The sequence below is a fragment of the Pristiophorus japonicus genome, chromosome 12 (genome assembly GCF_044704955.1).
Source record: "Pristiophorus japonicus isolate sPriJap1 chromosome 12, sPriJap1.hap1, whole genome shotgun sequence".
NCBI lineage: Eukaryota > Metazoa > Chordata > Chondrichthyes > Pristiophoridae > Pristiophorus > Pristiophorus japonicus.
In genome coordinates, this window is record NC_091988.1 from 38,379,954 (window position 1) to 38,401,426 (window position 21,473).

At 44.4% G+C, this 21,473-nt stretch overlaps 1 protein-coding gene across 2 annotated transcripts in view; it reads left to right on the forward strand.

Moving 5' to 3' along the window:
• Positions 1-733: 733 nt before the first annotated feature.
• LOC139277194 (constitutive coactivator of PPAR-gamma-like protein 1 homolog) overlaps positions 734-21,473 on the forward strand; it is a 147,278-nt gene continuing 126,538 nt past the window's right edge. For both annotated transcript variants that reach the window (XM_070895322.1, XM_070895323.1), the window contains exon 1: positions 734-1,448. In XM_070895322.1, coding sequence (XP_070751423.1) covers positions 975-1,448 — 474 coding nt within the window. In that variant the 5' untranslated portion in view covers positions 734-974. The remainder of the gene's footprint in view (positions 1,449-21,473) is intronic.

The window sequence follows — 21,473 nt, forward strand, 5'->3', positions numbered from 1 at the left end:
ACTGCTCAATCTAGCCGAAATTGCACTTTTCCCTCCCAGATTGTGGGTGCAAGGCCCATATTTTTTGCTGGGCAGATTTTAAAATTTTTTGGGGGGAACTTTTCGCCGGCGATGATCTTTTCAGCCTTCGCGTTTTTTTGGACGGCAATCAGGCGCTGGGGAAATTCTAGTCTTAAGTGTCTCTGTTCATTCATAAAGGAGTTAGATGAAGTCCTTACTACTAGGGGGATCAAGGGGTATGGTGAGAAAGCAGGAATGGGGTACTGAAGTTGCATGTTCAGCCATGAACTCATTGAATGGCGGTGCAGGCTAGAAGGGCTGAATGGCGTACTCCTGCACCTATTTTCTATGTTTCACCTCCTTTAGGAATGTATCTATTATTTCCTCTCCTCATTTTTCTACCAAAATGTATCACTTTGCACTTTTCTGCATTAAATTTCATCCGGCTGCGTCCGCCCAGCCTGCAGATGACCTCTTGAAGTAATTAAAATTAAAATTGTACTAATTTAATATAAATAATATTGTTTACATTTTCTGTGCCGTCCGAGTGTGTGTTGTTGTTGCTTAGTTGCAAGTGTAAGGATGCATAAGCAGCGAGTGGGATTGCATGATGCACTGGGTGCTGCTTGGAGTGCATTCACCGGCCGCTGATTGACAGCCGCCCCTGAACGTGACCTCCGTGTGGCTGAGCGCTGACGTCAAGGCAGCCGCGCCAGTGCGCCTGCGCGGCGGCTCTGACAGACATGGCGCCGTAACAGCACATGGCGGCGATCGGTGCGGTCACTCTTACCGTCTGGCAAAGTGCGCTAAAATCCCAGCAGGAGCCTCCCGCCAGCGCTCGGAGCTCGGCCCAGCGGGCGCGCACCGGCCATCCGCTCGCTTTGTTTTGCAGTTGCGATTTTTCCGGCCCTTTCCATTCCCGCGGCGGGGCTGCGCTGAGTTCGTGAGCGGGAGCGAGCGAGAGAGTGAAGGCCATGGGGGTGCAGGGATTTCAGGAGTACATCGAGAAGCACTGCGCCAGCGCCGTGGTGCCGGTGGAGCTGCAGAAGCTGGCCCGTGGGAGCCTGGTGGGTGGAGGCCGCAACCGGCCTCCGCAGACCCCGCTCCGCCTGCTGGTCGACGCCGAGAACTGCCTCCACCGCCTCTACGGCGGCTTCTACAACGACTGGGTGAGCGGCGGCCAGTGGAACCACATGCTGAGCTACCTGGCCTCGCTCTCCAAGGCCTGCTTCAGCGGCAACATCGAGCTGGTGGTGTTCTTCAACGGCGCGCTGGAGAAACCCCGCCTCCACGAGTGGGTGAAGAAGCAGATCAACGACAGGCAGACGGCCCAGCAGATCATCAGCCACGTCCAGAACAAAGGCACCCCGCCGCCGAAAGTCTGGTTTCTGCCTCCCGTCTGCATGAGCCACTGCATCCGCCTCGCACTCCTCCGCTTCCGTGTGAAGGTAAATGCCGACTAGCAGGAAAAAAATGTTTACTTGTATTAATTAGCGCGGAGGTTCATCCGAACTTGTTGGCGGAGATTCTCTTCCCCCGCCCGGGCCCCTCAACTAGCCTCTCTTTGCCCTGATCGTCCTTTCGTGTTTTAGGTACCGCTTAGAAGCCCAGATTGGATGCTCAACTTGTCATTCAATTGGAGGGGCTCAGGCAGGGTTCGTTGGTTAAGGCCTGTGGAACTCTCACAGATTAACATGCACAGAATCTCAGCATCAGGTTGTTGGGACTGGTCAGTAGAAAAACGTTTAATGAGAATTATTTCATAGAAAGAACCGGCATTTACATAGCGCCTTTCACTACAGCAGGATGATCCTGAATCGTGTTATTTATGCTATTATTTACTAAGCCTGTTGATCTATTTTAGTCTAGTCCTAGACTCCCCAACCAGTGGAAATAGTTCGTCTCTAACTATCGGTTCCCTTTAATATTTTGAAAACTTCGATCAAATCACCCCTTAAACGTCTAAATTCCAGGGAAAACAACCCTCCTTTCTGTACTCCTCAGAATTTAACCCTTGGGTGTCCAGGTATCATTCTGGTAAATCTACGTTGCACTCCCTCCAAGGCCATTATATCTTTCCTGAAGGGCAGTGCCCAAAATTGCTCTCAATACTCCAGGTGTGTGGTCTAACCAGGGCTTTGCATAGCTGTATTCTAGTCCTCTAGATATAAAAGCCAGCATTCAGTTCGCATTTTTGATTATTTTCTGTACCTGTCCATAACATTTTGATGATCTATGTACTTGGACTCCCAAGTCTCTTTCGAACTCCACTGTTTCTAGCTTTGTCATTTCGAAAATACTCTGTTGTTACCTTTTTAGGTCCTCTCATTTGTCTGCACTGAAATCCATTTGCCACAGTTTTGACCCATTCGCTTAATCTGTTAATGTCTTTGTAATTTTATGTTTCCTCCTTAACTGTTTACAATGCCACCTATTTTTGTGTCATTGGCAAACTTAGATATGTGGCTTTCTATCCCATCATCTAAGTTGTTAATAAATACTGAATAGTTGAGGCCCCAGCACAGATCGTTGCAGGACAACACTAGTCACGCCAATTTCTTAACCAGGACAATTATTTGCCTTAAATTCCATGAGCTTCAACTTTAGCTAACAGTCTCTTAGGAGGGACTTTTATCACCTCCAACAGTGCGGTATTCCTTCAGTACTGCATTGGAGTGTCAGCTTAAATTTTGTGCTTAAGTCACTGGAGCGGTACTTGAATTTAAAACCACCTGACACAGGTGAGAGTGTTACCACGGGAATTTTGTTTGATGTACACTTTGTTTAAAAGTAAATTGTATTTCTTATACAAAACAAGCAGATGGAGAAGCAAAAATTGATATGGTGTGCACAACTTGATCAGTTTCAGAATCCTTATAATACACACTGCACTAGACTCGTTATAAAATCCTCCCTCTACTATGCATTTTTTAATGGCAAAAGTAAAATACTGAAGTTGCTGGTAATCTGAAATAAAAATAAAAAATGCTGGAAATTCTCAGCAGGTCAATCAGCATCTGTGGAGAGAGAAACATAGTTAATGTTTCAGTTCTGACTGGTCAGTCACCTAAAAAATTAACTCTTTCTCTCTCCACAGATGCTGCCTGACCTGAGTATTGGCAGCAATTTCTGCTTTTATTTCTTAATGGCAGCTCCCTTAAGAAAATCCTTTCATAACTTGTTTTGTATGGCTACTAAAAACAATCTGCTTTAGGGCTGTTGTAGAATCTTTAATGGTTCTCTAAATTGCTATCCAGTTGAATACTCAAATTGAGCAGATAAAACAAATGGTCATTTCCTTTGTATATTTATTAGTGGCCTAACTATTTCATAATTCTAAAGTTCCACTGCCTTCATTGTGTTTTTAAGCCACTGATATAGGTGTACAAAGTCAGGGCTCAAAAATAGCACAAGTATGTTCAGCAAGGGACCAGTGATTTGGGAGTCCAATGCACTGCTGATGTATTCCATCATGCTCGTTGCACTATTCACAGTAAGATCCTCCAGCAGGCTTTTTTATAGCCTCTTTTGGGACACTATTTCATTGGGTATCAGACAAATGTAACATCTGTATTGTCAGCTCATCAAGTTATCTTCTTTGTAGGATAAGTTTACAAGCTAGCAGGTAGGGAAAATTGACTTGCTTACTCTCATTACACCTACCCATCTTTTGTCTGCCATATCTTCCTTTGGCCACTTTAAAGGAACCATATAGTGAAATCTTGACTTTAATAAAAGGACTGCTTGTGCTCAAGCACAGCATGCATGATCTGCCATGATCTCATTGAATGGTGGTGCAGGCTCGAAGGGCCTACTCCTGCACCTATTTTCTATGTTTCTGTGTTCTTTTGCATACACAATTTTCTTTTTGGCTCATTTTTATATTCCAGATTTCCCTAAAGCAGAGACTAAAATGAGTAGGGAGAAAAATGTTCCATGCAACAGCTATTTTTATTTAAAATGTATGCAAGATTCAGATGAGGTATCCACACACTTGTTTACTGTCTTGGACCAAACTGCATTAGTTTGATTTTGTAAATTGGAATCAGTTCATTGACAAGCAAGTATCTGATTCATTAGTGTATTTGTTTGAAATGTGATGGAAGTACAATTTTAGTTATATTGGTGGATCAGTGACACTTGTTAACTGCTCATTTTGCTATTTAATGTTTTTGTAGTCTGTCTTAAGCCATGTGATGTATGTGCTAAACTTATTTTGCTATCTCTTCATCAGATGTGATTAGGGATCACTCCCTGAATCATGTGTCCATTTAAACTGCATGCCTAAGGCCAAAACATCATAAATTCTCTTACAATTGGTTTTCTTTTTGGTTCTGATTAATTTGGGTTTTAAATATTGAAAATATGTAACAACTCGAATACTGTTGCCTACTACGAACAGGTACACCTTCTGCAAAGGATTGCCAACCCTCCCGAATTGCCCTGGAGTCTCCAACAATTAAAGATTAATCTCCTGGACATTGCTGTGAGCACCCCGGGAGAAAAATCAGGGCACGTTCAAAATGAATATTGAATGGTGAATCAGACTTGCCTTATCAGCTTCTCGTTAGTTTCATACATCCCTAACATTCCTACATACTCCAGTTTGAAATGCCAAGGCAATGTACGCTTGTCCCCTCACTCCATAGTAAAGGAATTTTGAGCAGCTTAGTTCTTAAAACCATCACATCATCGGATGAAACCACCTGGGATATGTCCAACCAGAATTGGAAACCCTACTTCTGCAGCAGGGTTGCAGAACTGCATTTGAAGCTCAAAACACAAATGTTATGCCCACCCTATCTGTATATTTTGTAATATTTGCAGAAGCAGTGATTCTTAAAGCTAATAATTTAAACCAACTACACTGGTTAAATTCTAACTTATTTTATTTAATAATTTTCCTTGCAGCAAGTTTGCAATTCCATGGGGGGATGGGGGTGAAACTTTCCTACAGAGAAGAACTAATTGGTAGGGTGAATCACTAAGGACGACAATTAGATATTTAACAACCAGGCCATCAGCGTCATTGGCATGTACCTGGGAGCAGGTTGTCTGCCTGTTCTCTCAGCTGAGGAATGATAAACAGAAGACCAAACTGAGAAAATAAAGAAGTAACTGGGATTTTTTTTTTTAAAAGAACTGTATTTAGTCCTAATCTAACTCCAATCCCTGACTTAAGATTTCTAACATAGGACCTTGGAGGAGGCTGAAGCTGCTCAGTGCAGGGGATATTGATGGTGTCTGTGCTTGTCATTTTCAGTACAGTTCCAAATGTTATGTTTCGGTTGTGTGTATGTTCAGTATTTAGAAGTTGATTATATCTTGTCCGATACATGGAGGATAGTTTCACAATTTCTTTGTAGCATCGTCATCTGTGCTATTTTATTACTGGGCTCACTTATATATACAGTTTGTAATCCCAGAGTAGGTATAGCTATATAAATCAGATACGAACTCTGTGCTGCATTCTGACTTTCAGCCAGAAATTGTTGCAGCTGTATCTTGTAAAGGGTTGGATCAAACAGGAGAGAACAGCACTTTTTATTAGTGGTATTGGTGTTAAAATCTTTTCTTTTTCTTAAATGTTTATAAAGTTCTTTGACAAAGTATTAAAATGATAGTTCCTATTATGAATGTTTTCAAAAAATACCAAATGTGGAAAATTAAGTTCAGAATTTAAGTTGATGGATAAAGTCGAGATTTGTTCTCCAAATTTTTAACAGCGGGGATGATCACGCTGATCCTGTTCACGCTGATCCTGTTAAGTGTTTGTGGAGTCAGTGGGAGATTTCTCCATTTACATACGGCTGGCAGGTGCCCGTGCCACTGGATACATCACTGGTGCCCGCATGTCCCATATTGCTGGAAACTTCGGCACTTGCCATCTCACCGGGAGGCCCCATTCAGACAACCATTTGGCACCTAGTGAAAGGAGGCTGGTCCTAAAAAAAAAAATCCCCATCTTCTGGGCTCCAGCTCTGTTCCTAGCCTGGTGGAATTAACACTTCCCCTTCTGGGAGACCAACAAGCCTCATCTGACATCCTGGGTCTGTTTTGGGCGCCTCAAATGGGAACTCCCAGCGTAGGAACTCTCTGGCTCTGCACCCTCTGATACTGCTGTTCTTCTAAATGGCAAGTGGAGACTATAACCCCTCAAAAGGTTAATCGAATTTCGCAACTTCGGTCTGGGCCCGGTTTATTCATTTCTTGGCCTTTTTCCAAGCTGTTCCTTTTGGACTCCCTCTAGTAATGGCAGAATGTCTGAGGAAATTTGGTACCAATGTGTATAGGTAAAAGAACATAATCTACTCTGGAGGACAGTAGCTAGTGTATTTATATACAGGTTGAGCGTCCCAACTCTGGAGTTTCAAAATGTGTAATGTTCCGGACACTGGGCCGATCAATGTCGGGGTGGTCCGGAATCCGGAAAATGTTCCAAAATTCGGACTCTCCACTGTCCCCTGCTCTGCTACCGCCCCCGCTCTGCCTCTGGATTCCGCCGCCGGTACCTCTCCCATGACGCTATCCATGAGAACAGGAACATGTTACTAATGAGCAATTCTATAATTGACAGTCTGATTTACCCCTCCAACTGAGATTCATGAAAGGTATGTTACTTTGCAGGTATGAGATTGAATGGAAAAATTGGAAAAGGAGGGAAGGTAGAAATTTTATTTAATTTAGAAAGGGTTAAATTATGAGGACAGCTTGGGTTGTATTCCCTTGTGCTTAGAAGGATGAGGGGTGGTCAGATTGAGGTGCTTAAAATGATAAAATAATTTGTTAGGGTAGACACGGAAACTATTTCTTTTGCTGGGCGAATCCAGAACATGTGGTACTATGTTAAAACTAGAGCTAGGCCATTCAGGAGTGAAATCAGGAAGCAACTTTTCACACACAGGGTAAAAGCTGATTCCGGAGATGAGGGGGTTACCTTATGATGATAGATTGAGTAGACTGGGTCTTTACTCGTTGGAGTTCAGAAGGATGATGGGGGATCTTATAGAAACATTTAAAATAATGAAAGGGATAGACAAGATAGAGGCAGAGAGGTTGTTTCCACTGGTCGGGGAGACTAGAACTAGGGGGCACAGCCTCAAAATACGGGGGAGCCAATTTAAAACTGAGTTGAAAAGGAATTTTTTCTCCCAGAGGGTTGTGAATCTGTGGAATTCTCTGCCCAAAGAAGCAGTTGAGGCTAGCTCATTGAATGTATTCAAGTCACAGATAGATTTTTAACCAAGAAGGGAATTGAGGGTTACGGGGAGCGGGCGGGTAAGTGGAGCTGAGTCCACGGCCAGATCAGCCATGATCTTATTGAATGGCGGAGCAGGCTCGAGGGGCTAGATGGCCTACTCCTGTTCCTAATTCTTATGTTTTTGTGGAAATCTGGAACTCTGCCAAAAGACTCTGGATTCTGGCTCAGGTGAAATTTTCCAGGCTGAGATCAATAGACCGTTGTTAGGTAAGGGTATCAAGGGATATGGATCAAAGGCGGGTAAATGGATTTTAGATAAAGATGCCCCGTGATCTGATTGAATGATGGGACAGGCTCGTGGGGCTGAACGGTCTACTCCTGTTCCTGTGTTCACATGTAACCAATGACCTAGGGAAAAATAGAATGGCACTTTTTGCCGACAAAGTTTAAGGAGTTCTGATTCTAGATTTACTGTACAAGACCTCAAGGGTACTAGTTTCAGAATTATTCCCAGTATTATGCACTGAACCAGATGTATCATTCAAGAGTTGGTTTGGAATAGAGAATTATAGCTTCGGACATTGGAATATATTCTAGGGTGGAGGGGTCTGTTCAGGTGCAATTATTATTATTCTGATTTAGAATGAGGGGATGGACTGATAAATCAATTGGGAATATAAGCAACCAAACCAGGTAGAAAGTAACAAACGACCTAATTAGCAGAAAGATTAATAAGAATATTTTAAAGGATAGGTTTTATAACTGAACTCCGTATAATAGAAACTAACATTCAATAGGAATTGCAAACATGGTTAAAGATAGAGTACATTGTGTAAGGATTTAGAATGTGCAGGAAGAGCAGGCACTAGCCAACAAAGGAAGGGATCTAGCTGTGAGTTCCATGTATGATACCTGGGTTGTTAAAAGTGGACCCATTGGTTCAGGATAAGTTTCTCAATGAGCTATTCTGGATAGAAGTATGGAGTGCAAAGGAAGCAAAGATAAGTTTGTTTTTTCTAATTCCCAGAGGTTATATGAAACGGTTAGAGAAATTATGTGCAAACAGTTAACAAATTAAAAACAGAAATGCCCAAATGGTAGTCAAGCTAGTAAATGTAATGCATGAGTGCTTTCTGACCCAGTGCATTAGGGATGCCATGAGTGGTGACACTCATCTCAACCTGCCGATGACCAATAATCCAAATGGTATACTTTGAACATTGTGGCCCCTGGACGACAGCAATCTAAAAATGATTAAATGTACTCATCTGGGATGATTCAATGGCCTAGAAATTGCAGTGGGTAACGATGGCGAACTAACAGCGTTCAATGGCATTACTGCTCTGAAACTGACCGCAACTTTCGGATGTAGCGCATGTGCACCTAAACGCGGAAATCCTGAGGTTGTGGTGAGTCGTTCACTGCTCCGTCATCGGCTGCGCTGTGCTTCCATGCCCCCCGGCCCCCAGTAGCTGGAAATCGGTGTAATCGGTGAAACTGACCAAAACTTGGGCTTTTCCATGGTAATATCGATGTTAAATACACCATTGAATGTTGGGCCTTGTTGAATTAGGTGTAACTGGGATTTTAAGAATGTATTGATTGCTAAACAAATGTTATAGCTCTGGAAAACATTTTTTTATATTTGTGGTGTGTCACATTTCTCCATTATGATAATGGCAATTTTTAAAAGAAACTTTAAAAAAATTAAAATTTGTTCATGATATTTCGTCTTCTACCTTATCCTCACTTTATTTCGTTCACTAGCATTTTCTGTTATACTTGCTGAGAATTCTGCTGTATGATTGGCTGCTTCGCCAGCTTGTTGATGTCACAGCAGATTGCACTTGGGATTCCCATTTCAGAGCACTGAAATCAATTGAATGCCGAAAAAGGCAAACTTCTCGCCACAAAAAGTTGTCCACAGAGATCGCAGGGGCCAGCGGAGCACACCTTTGCTTTACTGCTGACCGCAAATTACAGGCCAATACCATCGACTTCTAGGGAATGATGCAGTGTTTAAATAAATGACCTGAGGGTTGGTACTGAATGAGGACAAATTAAATACTTTTGAGGACTCATGATAAATAAATACCAAGGATTGTAAATGCAAAATACACACATGTGACTCTAACTGTGACAATATAATGTGAAATTGGTAAGAGAAACAAGCTGTACAAAACCTGTAGGAAAAAATGAGGGGTGGGAGTGGGGGGTGCGTGGTGGTGGCCGTCAAAGTGGCAAACTGAGCTAGATGTGAGTAGAGTGGCAGAAACCAAAACATAATAGAAATTCTAATGTTTTATCAGCAAGATATTCATCTTTGGTATGTCTCCCGGTCTTCCGGCTAATGTTTGTGCTTCAATCCATGCTACAAAATCAGATTAACTGGTCATTATCTCATTGTTGATTGTGGGACATTGTTGTGTGCAATTTGGCTGCTGCATTTGCTTACATAACAATTGTAATATATTGCACTTTCCCTCTTTATACCAGCTTCAGAGCACACTGCTTAAGTTTCAGAAATAGTTGTAGGCACTGAATTATAGTTTATAGTGTCAGAAGTGACCCAACTGGTAAGTAGGTGCCCAAGTTTCAGGCCGCGCCTAAAACGGCGCAGCCCGGACCTGGACGCCCGTTTTTCGCGCCAGAAAGTGCGCCGAAAAAAAACGTACCTTTTCTCCGGCTCCCTGCAGGCCCTCGAGCTGGGCGTGGCGGAGCCAGGTCCCTGCGCTGAAAACAGTGCCGGGACCTCTGCACATGCCGCTACAGTGGGCGCGCATGTGCAGTAGCTCCAGGCGCCCAAAACTGTGCGAGGGGCCCGAAGCACGCAGCCCCTGGGGGCCTCACTGGGGCTGCATGGATAAGGCTCCTCCCACTCGACCGGACACCCCCCCCCCGGACCTCCGTCCCCCCCCCCCCCCCCCCGAGACCCGACGCCACCTGAAATCCAGCCTGGTCTTTGGGCCCTGCTGTTCAGCCTCCTTCTCTCCCGGGCCCCCCCCCGGCCCCCGCGCTCCTTCCCCCCTTCCCCCCTCTCCTTCCCTCCCTTCCCCTCTCTCCTTCCCTCCCTTCCCCCGCGCCGCCGGCCCGCCCGGCCCCCGCGCGCCGGCCCTCCCGGCCCCGCGCGCCTTCCCGCCCTCGCGCCGGCCCGCCCGCGCGCCGGCCCTCCCCCTCGCTCCTTCCGCCCGCTCGCCGGCCCGCCCTCGCCCTCCCTCCCGCTCGCCTTCCCCCCGCCCGCCGGCCCGCCCGCGCGCTGCCTCCCGCTCTCCTCCCTCCCTCTCTCCTTCCCTCCCTCTCTCCCTCCCTCCCTGGCCCCCCGCGCTCCTTCCCTCCCTCTTCCTTCCCGCCCGCGCGCCCGGCCCGCGCCTCCGGCCGCTCGCGCTCCTTCCCCGCCCTCCCGCCCGTCTCTCTCCTGCCCGCCCGCCCTCCCTTCTCTCGCCTTCCTTCCAGCCCCTCCCTCCCGCCCGCCCGCCCGCCCGCCGCGGCCAGCCGGCCCGCCCGCCAGCCCCGCAGCTCCCTTCCGGCCCGCCCCCGCTCCTCCTCCCTCCATCCCTCCCTCCTCTCTCCTTCCTTCCCTCCCTCCTCTCTCCTTCCTTCCCTCCCTCCTCTCTCCTTCCTTCCCTCCCTCCTCTCTCCTTCCTTCCCTCCCTCCTCTCTCCTTCCTTCCCTCCCTCTCCTTCCTTCTCCTCCCTTCTTCCCCCCCCTCTCCTCCCTTCTTCCCCCCCCCTCTCCTCCCTTCTTCCCCCCCTCTCCTCCCTTCTTCCCCCCCTCCCTTCTTCCCCCCCCTCTCCTCCCTTCTTCTCCCCCCCTCTCCTCCCTTCTTCCCCCCCTCTCCTCCCTTCTTCCCCCCCCTCTCCTCCCTTCTTCCCCCCCCTCCTCCCTTCTTCCCCCCCTCTCCTCCCTTCTTCCCCCCCCCTCCTCCCTTCTTTCCCCCCCCTCCTCCCTTCTTCCCCCCCTCTCCTCCCTTCTTCCCCCCCTCTCCTCCCTTCTTCCCCCCCTCTCCTCCCTTCTTCCCCCCCCTCTCCTCCCTTCTTCCCCCCCTCTCCTCCCTTCTTCCCCCCCTCTCCTCCCTTCTTCCCCCCCTCTCCTCCCTTCTTCCCCCCCTCTCCTCCCTTCTTCCCCCCCTCTCCTCCCTTCTTCCCCCCCTCTCCTCCCTTCTTCCCCCCCTCTCCTCCCTTCTTCCCCCCCTCTCCTCCCTTCTTCCCCCCCTCTCCTCCCTTCTTCCCCCCCTCTCCTCCCTTCTTCCCCCCCTCTCCTCCCTTCTTCCCCCCCCTCTCCTCCCTTCCTCCCCCCCCTCTCCTCCCTTCTTCCCCCCCTCTCCTCCCTTCTTCCCCCCGCCTCTCCTCCTCACCCCGCCTCTCCTCCTCACCCCGCCTCTCCTCCTCACCCCGCCTCTCCTCCTCACCCCCCCCCTTCTCCCACCCCCCCCCTTCTCCCTTCTCCCCTCGCTGTCAGAAACACAGACACTGACAGAGTGAGAGACAGAGAGATAGAGACATGCTGGGGAGGCCGTCCCAGCACGCTGTTGGAAGACTCCCGGTGCTGCAGTCGGTAAGTTGAAAATGTTTTGTTTTATTGATTTTTTAAATTTTTTTATTAATTTTTTTTGATTGATTTATTGGTTGATTTATTGATGTATTTATCATTTATTATTGATGGTGGTTTTTTATTTGTAAAACTGAAGTGTTTAATGTTTGTAAGCTTCCCTTTAAACCCCCCCCCCCCCCTCCAATTCCCTACTCCTAATTTGTAACCTACGCCTGATTTTCTAAAATGTAGACAAGGTTTTTTCGAACGTACAAAAATCTTCACTTACTCCATTCTAAATTTGTTTGGAGTAAGTTTTCACTGCCTAAACTTTGAAAACAGGCGTAAGTGGCCGGACGCACCCCCTTTTGAAAAAAAAATTCTGTTCCAAAGTGAAACTGTTCTAACTGACTAGAACTGGAGCAAACTAAATGCCGAGAAATCAGATTTCTAAGATACTCCATTCTAAACCAGTTGCTCCAAAAAAACAGGAGCAACTCAGGCCGAAACTTGGCCCCAAAGTGGGCACTTTGGAATTTGAGGAAATGGAACACTTCAGTATCTTCTCTTCTTAGGCAATCCTTCATATCGAGGATGACTTGCTTCCACACCAAAAAGGGATGAGTTCACAGGTGCTTCAATGAAGGACCTAATATTCCAGGTCCCGAACTACATGTTGAAGTGTGGAAGATGCCTGTGCATGGATTTTTTTTAACGTGTGGTGGCCGTTGCACACCAGCCACCACACGGGCTTGACAAAGCTAGGTCTTGGTCCAGTGGCAAGGATTGACTGGATGGAGACCAGCTCTGCTGCACGGACCTAGTGCGCGCACACATCGCAGTGTGGGCTGGCTTGTGCTGCCCCTGGGCCCTCGCGTCTTTTGGGCCCCGACCTCACTGCTCCTCTGCTGCTTGCTGCCTCTCCTGCTGTATCTGTCCAATCTTGACTTTTGTGGCATCTAAACCAGTCGCCCTTCTCCAAGTTGTCGTCTTCCTGCACCAGTTCGTGCTGCTCACTGAAGGTGCGGCGGCCTGGGAGCAGTGTGGAGGCATGCTACTTCAGTATACAGCCAGACTGGTGGCACTTTGTATGGAAGTCTGATGAAGCATTCTGTAGATTTTTCCCAGGGCACTTAGTCCATTTAGTGGAATTACTGTTGTATCTAAGTTGCACCCAAGAAAATATTACATTAAAAGCCGAGTCCCATTTTCTTTTGCATGTACTTTTGTCTAAAATATGTGGGTTTTGTATCCCTTTTTTTTTTTAAAGTGCATATATTATGAATGAAAACTACTTTGAGCTCTGTTTTGATGAAATAGTTGCATATAATGCACCTGTATATTGGGTTTAATCTTTTTAACTGAAGAAACTGCTGGAGTATTTACTCATTGCATTTTCCAGCAACTTGCCACATCAATTTTATTTACAGTAATATCAGATCTCCCTTGGAGTTACTTGCAGGGAATCAGAGGAGTATTTGTTTTCTGCAATTGAATACAATCGGCTTCTGCTTATTAAATTAATTAAATAACAGCTGTTACAATTGAGTTGCCCATTTAACCAAGATGTGCTCTCAATCTATTAATTCAAATAATAGCATCGGCCGTTGAACAAATTCTAGCTACATAAAGTTGGTTGTGGGTTTCTTGAGCGGTGGGAGACAGTAAGGAGCGAAATGTGTGGAAGATGCAAGTAAATAAATAAGTGAAGTGGGAGAGAGAAAATAAATTAGCAGTATTTGTGGGGAACAAATTAAAACAAAATACATTCGGCAGGTTTCTGGGGCAGTGGGCGGTCAGCGTGCAGGTGAAGAAAATGGTGGCCGCTTCTCTGATAGCACGGAATGACATTTGTTTCCAGCCATCAACAGGTTTCTGAACAATGGTCTCAGGAATTAAATGATAGCTTTTGGGGTAATAGGTTTTAAATTGCATCATCTTGGGCAGTGGGCATTTTGGGCAGAGGGAATGATGGGGGCTGCATTGTGGAAAATTAACTAAATGAACTGAGCAGCAAATAAATTGGGGAACATGGGAATCAACACAATAAACTGTCAAAATGTAATAGTGGTTGGAAAAGCAACAAAGCAGACATCACGAATTAGTAAAATAAACGCTGTTTTCTGAAGGTCAGTAAAATCAGGAATTAATATGAAGTAAAGATGTTTGGATTGAACTAAGCTCAAAATAGTATGCAAGATTTTAGTCATGACACAAAGACTTTTAGTATATTATATAGATGTGTGGGTTTTCTGTAACTTTGCTCATGGTGGATAGGAGAATATTAATTTAGAATGGGAGCAATGAAATGTGTAACACATAGTTCAAGATCCCCTGTTGCATTGTTCATGGTGAGTTGCAGTATATGCTGTTTTATAACAATGGAACTGTGATGTTACATTAAGTAAATGTGACATTTACAGGAAATGCATGCTATATACAATTCTTTTAATAGTACCACAGCGCATGGTGATTTGGAAAATTAGCTGTTTTCTAACAGGAATGTTAGAGGAAGTATGATGGGGAAAGTGTTACAGAAAGTAATTGTGACTGTTGGAGGAATTAACATGGGATTCTGGGACCTTCTGGAGTTTAGGATTACATGTTGTGATTCATTTTTCAGAAGTTAGAAAATGCAAACATACTAATTACTGACACTTGTGAGAGAGAGAAACATAGGAACCGTATCCTTTTCATCCTAATTTGAGTTTTTTTAAAAAAAAGCAATTTTGAAAAATAAAGTCTGTATCACATGATTTGTTAATTGCAGACACGTTAGATGCAGGTAGAGACAGAGATACACACTTCCAAGAACTAATCACAAAATACCAAATTTCTGGTGCAAAGATCTCTTGGACAGTCACAAACTAGTGCTGACAGATCCGGAACCCATTTTTCTTCACTGCTGACAGGCACAAGGAATCCACCAGTGAGACAAACCCTGCGGTCCCCTCCATAGTTCTGCCAAAACCCACATTCTATCTCCATGGTGATGCCAGACCAAAGGGTCTCCGCATGCAGAAAATTCTCAGCAGCTCCAGCGCAGCACAAGACTTCAGGATCTGTACCCCAAATTCTGCCAAAGCCCACTGTGTCTCACTGCTGTCAGAGGCCGAGTCTATCCTTCAGCAATACTAAAGTGAAGGATTGTCCCCAGTGCTACCAAATCACAGGACTGCCCCCACTCACCTGATCCAGCACTGCTAAATAAATACCAGATATCTGACTTCAACTGGTGCATCTTGTACATCACCGTTGCTCTGTATTTTCAGCTTTAAAACGAAGTACATGTAGGAAAAGGGCTATATTTAATCTTGGACATCATTCATTTGATAGTTTTCATTGAATTCCACCACTCTGTCCAATATTCTCTCACCAAAGCACCAGCACAAATTTCAGAATACCGTTTAATAAAGATATAATTTTAATTGCATCACTTAATCAGTGACCTTGATATTGTACCCTATCTGGCATAAACATCCCATTGTTATAAAACCATGCATGTTCCAACTTTGATCTGCTAATCGGCCTTTCTAACTTTATAAATACTGATTTACAACTAACATTTCGGACAAAGTTCTAGCATGTGATTTCAGTCCTAATGTGAAGTAGTGAAGCTGGTAAATTTTAAACATTCATCAAATATTCGAAATTGAGTTTTTATCCTAAAATTTTCTACGTTAAGAAAAGAAACAGCAATGTAATTTCAATTGATTCGAAATTCTGAAATTGTAATCTAAGAAACCATACCCCATACCCTTTTTAAAAAATAAATATTCAGGTTGGAGTGCCTTCAATTGTATGGGAATCCAGTATGAAAAATGGAATTTTAACCTCGCAATTGTTTCGAAACTATATGGTTATCAATTGATTCCACATTTAAAAATGCGTTTTTAAAAGAGTATTCTGAATTAAACCCTGTGGTTTTCATTAACTTACTAAAATTGAGTTAATGTCCTTTGGGCTTTAGTAGGATATTCTGGGCTATGATAAAATTAGAATTTTATTAGAGTCATTGATTTTCGAAGTGGTTGTGTAACAGCTGATCGGTCAGCCAGTCACCAAATACAGTGGTTCTGTGATTGCACTCCCTTAATCAGTTTAACGAAATGGAAGTACAATATATAAACAGCTGCTTTCAGGTGATTGGATGATTGATTCTATAATTGTGACAATACTTGAAATCAAGATGTGGTTATGATGTATATGCTGCATTGGCATATGGAGTTTAAATGTTATTTGCTCCCTAACTTGGCCTGTTTTGTGTAGAGAAGTAGGGTGCTAGTGGGTGTTCTGAAAAATTGTGCTCGAAGGAAGAGCAGCTGAGCTCGATGGAATTTGGCTGCAACCATATTTTTGCTCGCTACAGTTTGCTTCCGTTACTATGACAATGAATAGTAGCAGGGAAGCCAAGTCAGTACCATATCGTTGGATGTTAACTTTTGGAAATTCACCAAAAAAATGTCGTCTGTTGTGCAGTTATGTTATTTACAGTGGCAGAAGTGAGCTAATTTATTTGCTTATGTAGATAAAGTATGAAGTGTGGGGTAAGTTCTGTAGTATCACATTTCTGCTTGTAATGAGCTGTGCAATAGTATCAGCCCCTTTGAAATGCCAGAGGACCATTGATTATTTTGACATTATTGTGTTCCTCAGCTCATCTGCTGCTGAAACCTGATCAATGCATTTGTCACCTCCAGACTCGACTGTTCAATGCTCTCTTGACTAGCTTCCCATTCTCCACCTTCTGTAAACTTCAGCTCAACCAAAACTCTGCTGCCTGTATTATGTCCCACTCACCCATCACCCCTTCCTCGCTGGCCAACTTTGGCTCCTGGTTTCCCAATATCACATTTTAAAATTGTCATTCTCATGTTTAAATCCCTCCATGTCCTCGCCCCTCCAGTGTTTCAACACCCCACCCGAACTCTCCATTCCTTTGGCTGTGTCCTCTTGTGCATCTCTCTTTCTATTCGCCTCCACTATTGGTGGCTGTGCTTTCAGCCGCCTAGGTCCCACACCCTGGAAATATTTCCCTGAATCTCTTTGCCTCTCCACCTCTCTCTCCTCTAATTCCCTCCTTAAAACCCACCTCTTTCATCAAGCTAATGTTTGCTCTTAATTTCTCCTCCATTGGATTGCCATTCATTTTATTTGACTGCATCTCTGAAGCACTTTGGGAATATTTTCTACATTAAAGGTGCTATATAAATGTAAACTGTCGTTGTCATTTTGATCCAGTATGCTCATAAATCTGCTTTCCACCCCTGCAATTTCCATCTCCTGTGAAGTGCCCTGGGACAATTTACTACATTAAAGATACTATATAAATGCAAGTTGTTGATGCAATTGATCATTTAGCATTCTGTTAGTAAAGCATATGGTTGGGCTTGTTGGCCAGCAACTGAAGTACTGCCAACTCACCTTTTCTTTGATTTGTTTCTTTTTTTTGTTGCTTTGTTTACTTTCTGCTCTTTAATTCTATTTTCAGTTTTATTTCCTATCATCTTTGTTTCTACTTGTTTAGCTTACAATTTCTGGCCATGCGCACCCAGATTGTTTTTGGAGTTTCTTTTAATTTTTTTTATCACAGCCTTTCCCAATTTTGTATTTACTGAACTGCTACCATTGTAGGATGAATGTTAGTTTTGTACAAATATATCTGCATTCGTTAAAGTCAACCTGGCTTATAATCACTATTGATAAAGTGTGGTCTTGCTCCCATTAGTATTGGTAGGCTTTTCCTCTGTTTTAATTTGAAGCTAACTAATGAGGATTCCATGATTCTGTGAACTGTAAAGCTAGTGGGAACGAGGCTGATAACTGAATTGTAGCAGCCGCAGCTGTCGGCTTATAGCAGAAAATGGAGGCTTCATCTGGGAAACCCTGTGGTGTCTCACATCTGAAGCAGAGTGATGCACAGTGTTGTCTACAGTTTCGGGTGCAGTACAGTTCGTGCGTCTTGTGAAAAATTACTTGGTTGTGCTTTATTAATTCAGCTTTTGTTTAGATTTTGTTGAAACTTTGACTTTAGAAATTGATTCTTTTATAGCCTGAACGTTATTTTACTAGTACTATATATAAAAGTTATTACAAACTACCTTTGGCTCTTAGTGCCTGTTATTAAACTTCCAGTTGTGTATGCATAATAAAAATGGTGTACTGCCACCTTAGAATGAATTGTTTCTCTTGTACTACTTTTGTTCCAAATATTTTATATACTAACTCTGTTTTGCTTTCAATATTTCAAAGAAATTTATATTCGTGCTACATCAGTCCTTTATTCCATGTTGAAAACTACAAGGATTATGCTTTTGTCATTTTGTGTGGGTGTCCTGTGACTGCTGGTTTGTTGGTCACTGCTCTCTGATTCCTCCTGCTAAGCCACTAATAATTTGGCTCTTTGCAGAATTGCACAGGTTTGCTGCAATCAATGGTGGAAATGGGCAGACCAATATTGTGGCATATTGGCATGTCTGTCACAGGCTAAATTTCTCAATTTGGTTGGGCTGTTGAGGTGAGGGATTCCTAGGAGAATGGTCCATTATTATCACATGGCTTATTTAGTGTATCAATATTTTCATGTTTTAGGATTTTTGACTATATTCCCCCAGCATTTGGAAAAAAGGGTTACTTTGAATGGATTTTAAAAAGCAATGGGCTGAATCTTGCTGGAAAAATAATGGCATGTTAACGATGCACTCTGTTATTAATGCGCAGATTGGGCAACAAGTTCAGGGGATTAATTGGCGTGAGTTGCGTACCTCCAGAACTTGCTGGTCCAATTACGCTGCTCCGCTGTTTGGTTTGCACATTAATTGTCGGATTAAACTTGCCGCAGAAAGATAGGGTTGGAATTTAACACCGTAAGTATCTTTTTAATGATGCGATAATTTTTAATGCAATGCCAGTCAACCCCTCTGGCCCAGAAAGGGAACAATATAAACTGCTCAATCTCATTCCTGCAGTAAATTGTTAGAGGTTTTAAAAATGTCAAATTTTTAAAATTTAACGTTTATTTGTCTCTTCTCTCAATCTAATCTTTCTTTTCCTTTATTTCTCTTTCTGTCCCTGATTTGGCTCTGTCACCCTCCTTCTCCATAGTTCCTCTGTTTCTCTCGAATCCTTAAATCTCATTGGTTAAAGAGATATACTATTGGTCCCACCGCTCACTACGGTCCCAGATGCTGTATTGCGCTCGCTGCACCATTATCAGCTCGCACTCCTGAAAATTACAGCTCAAAAAAAAATTCAAGTTGAAGGGTGCAGAAAATAGTCCCAACTAACAGCGTAAGCAGCGAGATGCCTGCTCCAGCAAGATTTAGCCCATTGTGTATTACTATAAATTTTTTTAAACTGTTAGTGTTGATGTCTCTCCATAGACAGTAAGTAACAAATAACTCATTACACTAATTTGGCAACCAAAAAATCATGTCCAATGTAATGGAAAGTATTTCATCCTATTTGGTTAGAAACAGATAAGGAATAGACTAGGACACAGGCTGGCAGACAGATTTTTTGGAAACAGGTACTGTGCAGGCCGATGGGTTCTTAATAAAGGGAATGCTGCAAGGGCTTTTGCTGAAACTAAGAGGTCAGAATTGCTGGAAAATTTAGTTAGAAGTCATCTTTAAGTAGGTAAGATGATCTACTGATATGGGGCGTGTATCTTTATTTTGGAGGCCGTTTAGCGCCACGCACTAAACGAGTCGCACAAAATTTAGCGCCCGGGTGGAAAATTCAGCAGCAGTTTTGCACCGGCACTAAAAATTAACGCTACCCCCGTTTTTTAGCCATTTTTATGACATCAATCGATGTGTGACACTGCGCTATCGCAGGGTGTGGAAACTCCACCCATATAGCCATTTTTATGGCCGGCCCAAAAAAATCGAGTCTTGCCAGATTGGATCCAGGGAGCACTGTTAACAGTGCCATCTTGAAAAACTGAGCAGAAGTTCATTGCATAAAAGAATTTGGAGGGTAGGCTGCGTTTTACAGCGAGCTTTATGTTAGTTCATAGTTTGAATTTAAGGATATTTAAGGACATTTGAAAGAATGGGGGCTATAATATCTGCCATTATTCCTGGCGGCTTTTTCTAAGTAGCATCGAGCTGGAAGAAGGCTTATGAAGAGCACGCAGATGAATGGGGATGAGGCCTTGCCCCCCCACCCCCAACGAGTTTACAGGGAACAGCATTCATACCTGCAGCTGTCTGAGGCACTGTGCGTTCGAAGGCTGAGCTTCCGAAAAGAGGTGGTCACAAAGATATGCCAGCTCATAAAAGCAGACCTACACCCTACCAGCGTCAACAGGACTGCACTGCTTGTCGAGGTGAAGGTGACTGCAGCACGTGCCTTCTATGCCTCCGATCTTTTCAGGCATCAGCAGGGGACATATGCTCCATCTCGCAACACACATAACATCGCTGCATTCGCCAGGTGACGACTGCACTGTACACACGCAGGATTGACTTGATAAAGTTCCCAATGACCAAGGAGAGGTTTTGCACGAATTGCTGACTTCCCCAAGGTTCAGGCTGCCATTGACTACGCACATCGCCCTGCGAGCACCTTTGGAGGATCCAGAGGTTTGCTGAAACCGAAAGGAATTCCACTCACTGGACGTACAGATCGTGTACGACCATACTCAGTGCATCATGGCAGTAAATTCCCAATTTCCAGGGAGCATCCATGATGCTTTCATCTTGCGTGAGAGCACTGTCTCACAGTTGTTTGAGCGTCCGCCACAAGGCCAGAGCTGGATGCTGGGGGGACAAAGGTTATGGCCTCGCCACCTGGCTCATGACCCCTCCTCCAGAACCCTCAGACAGAAGCCAAGCATCGCTATAATGACTGCATGTAGCCACATGCAACAGCATCGAAAAAAACAATTGAAGTGCTCAAGCAGCGCTTCCGATGCCTGAACCACTCTGGAGGGGCCCTGCAATACTCCCCTCAGCAGGTCTCTGAGTTCATGGTGGTGTGCTACATGCTGCACAACTTAACTATCATGAGGGGACAGGATTTGCCACTGGGGTCTGCAGGACCACCTGAGGAGAGAGAGAGGAGGACCATGAGCCTGGCGATGAACCCATCCCACCACCACCACAGGGGAAGCCTCGTGGAGCTTTTGCCACTGCAAAAGCCTTACGTCAGCAGCTCATAATTCTTCGCTTTGCTTGAACAGTGAACAGCATGTTTCACTGTTGCCTGCTCACTCTATCCCACCATGTTGACTATTCTCCCTCTTATTCTGCAAATGAGACACTACACAGGAATGGGTAATGTGAACAAAAGAATTTATTCAAGATACAATATCTTGAATAAGATTTATTAACTACTGTAAACATAATTTGGAAACTAAACATTTTTAAGCATTATTGTGAACTTTTAAAAGAATTGGAAAACTTTTATAAAATACAAATAACAAAACAATGAAAGAACAACCCCCGCACCAAACATCTTTTACCTGCGCCCCCCGCGCCATGACTGCACCCAAGGTGGCACCAACATGTCGTGCAGCGACGCGGCCAGAGTCCTGCTGTAAAAGGGGGATAGACAATGGCATGTGTGGATCCCCTGGAGAAGCTCGGGGTATGAAAGGCCCGGCTTCTGAGTGGTGAGCCTTTTGCTTGGCCTTGCCACTCATAGGTGATGTGGGTCTGGGTGCTGTGACACTGGGGACTGCAGTGCCAAAGGTCGAAACCATAAATTGGACAATGCCATTGACAGCCGTGACAAT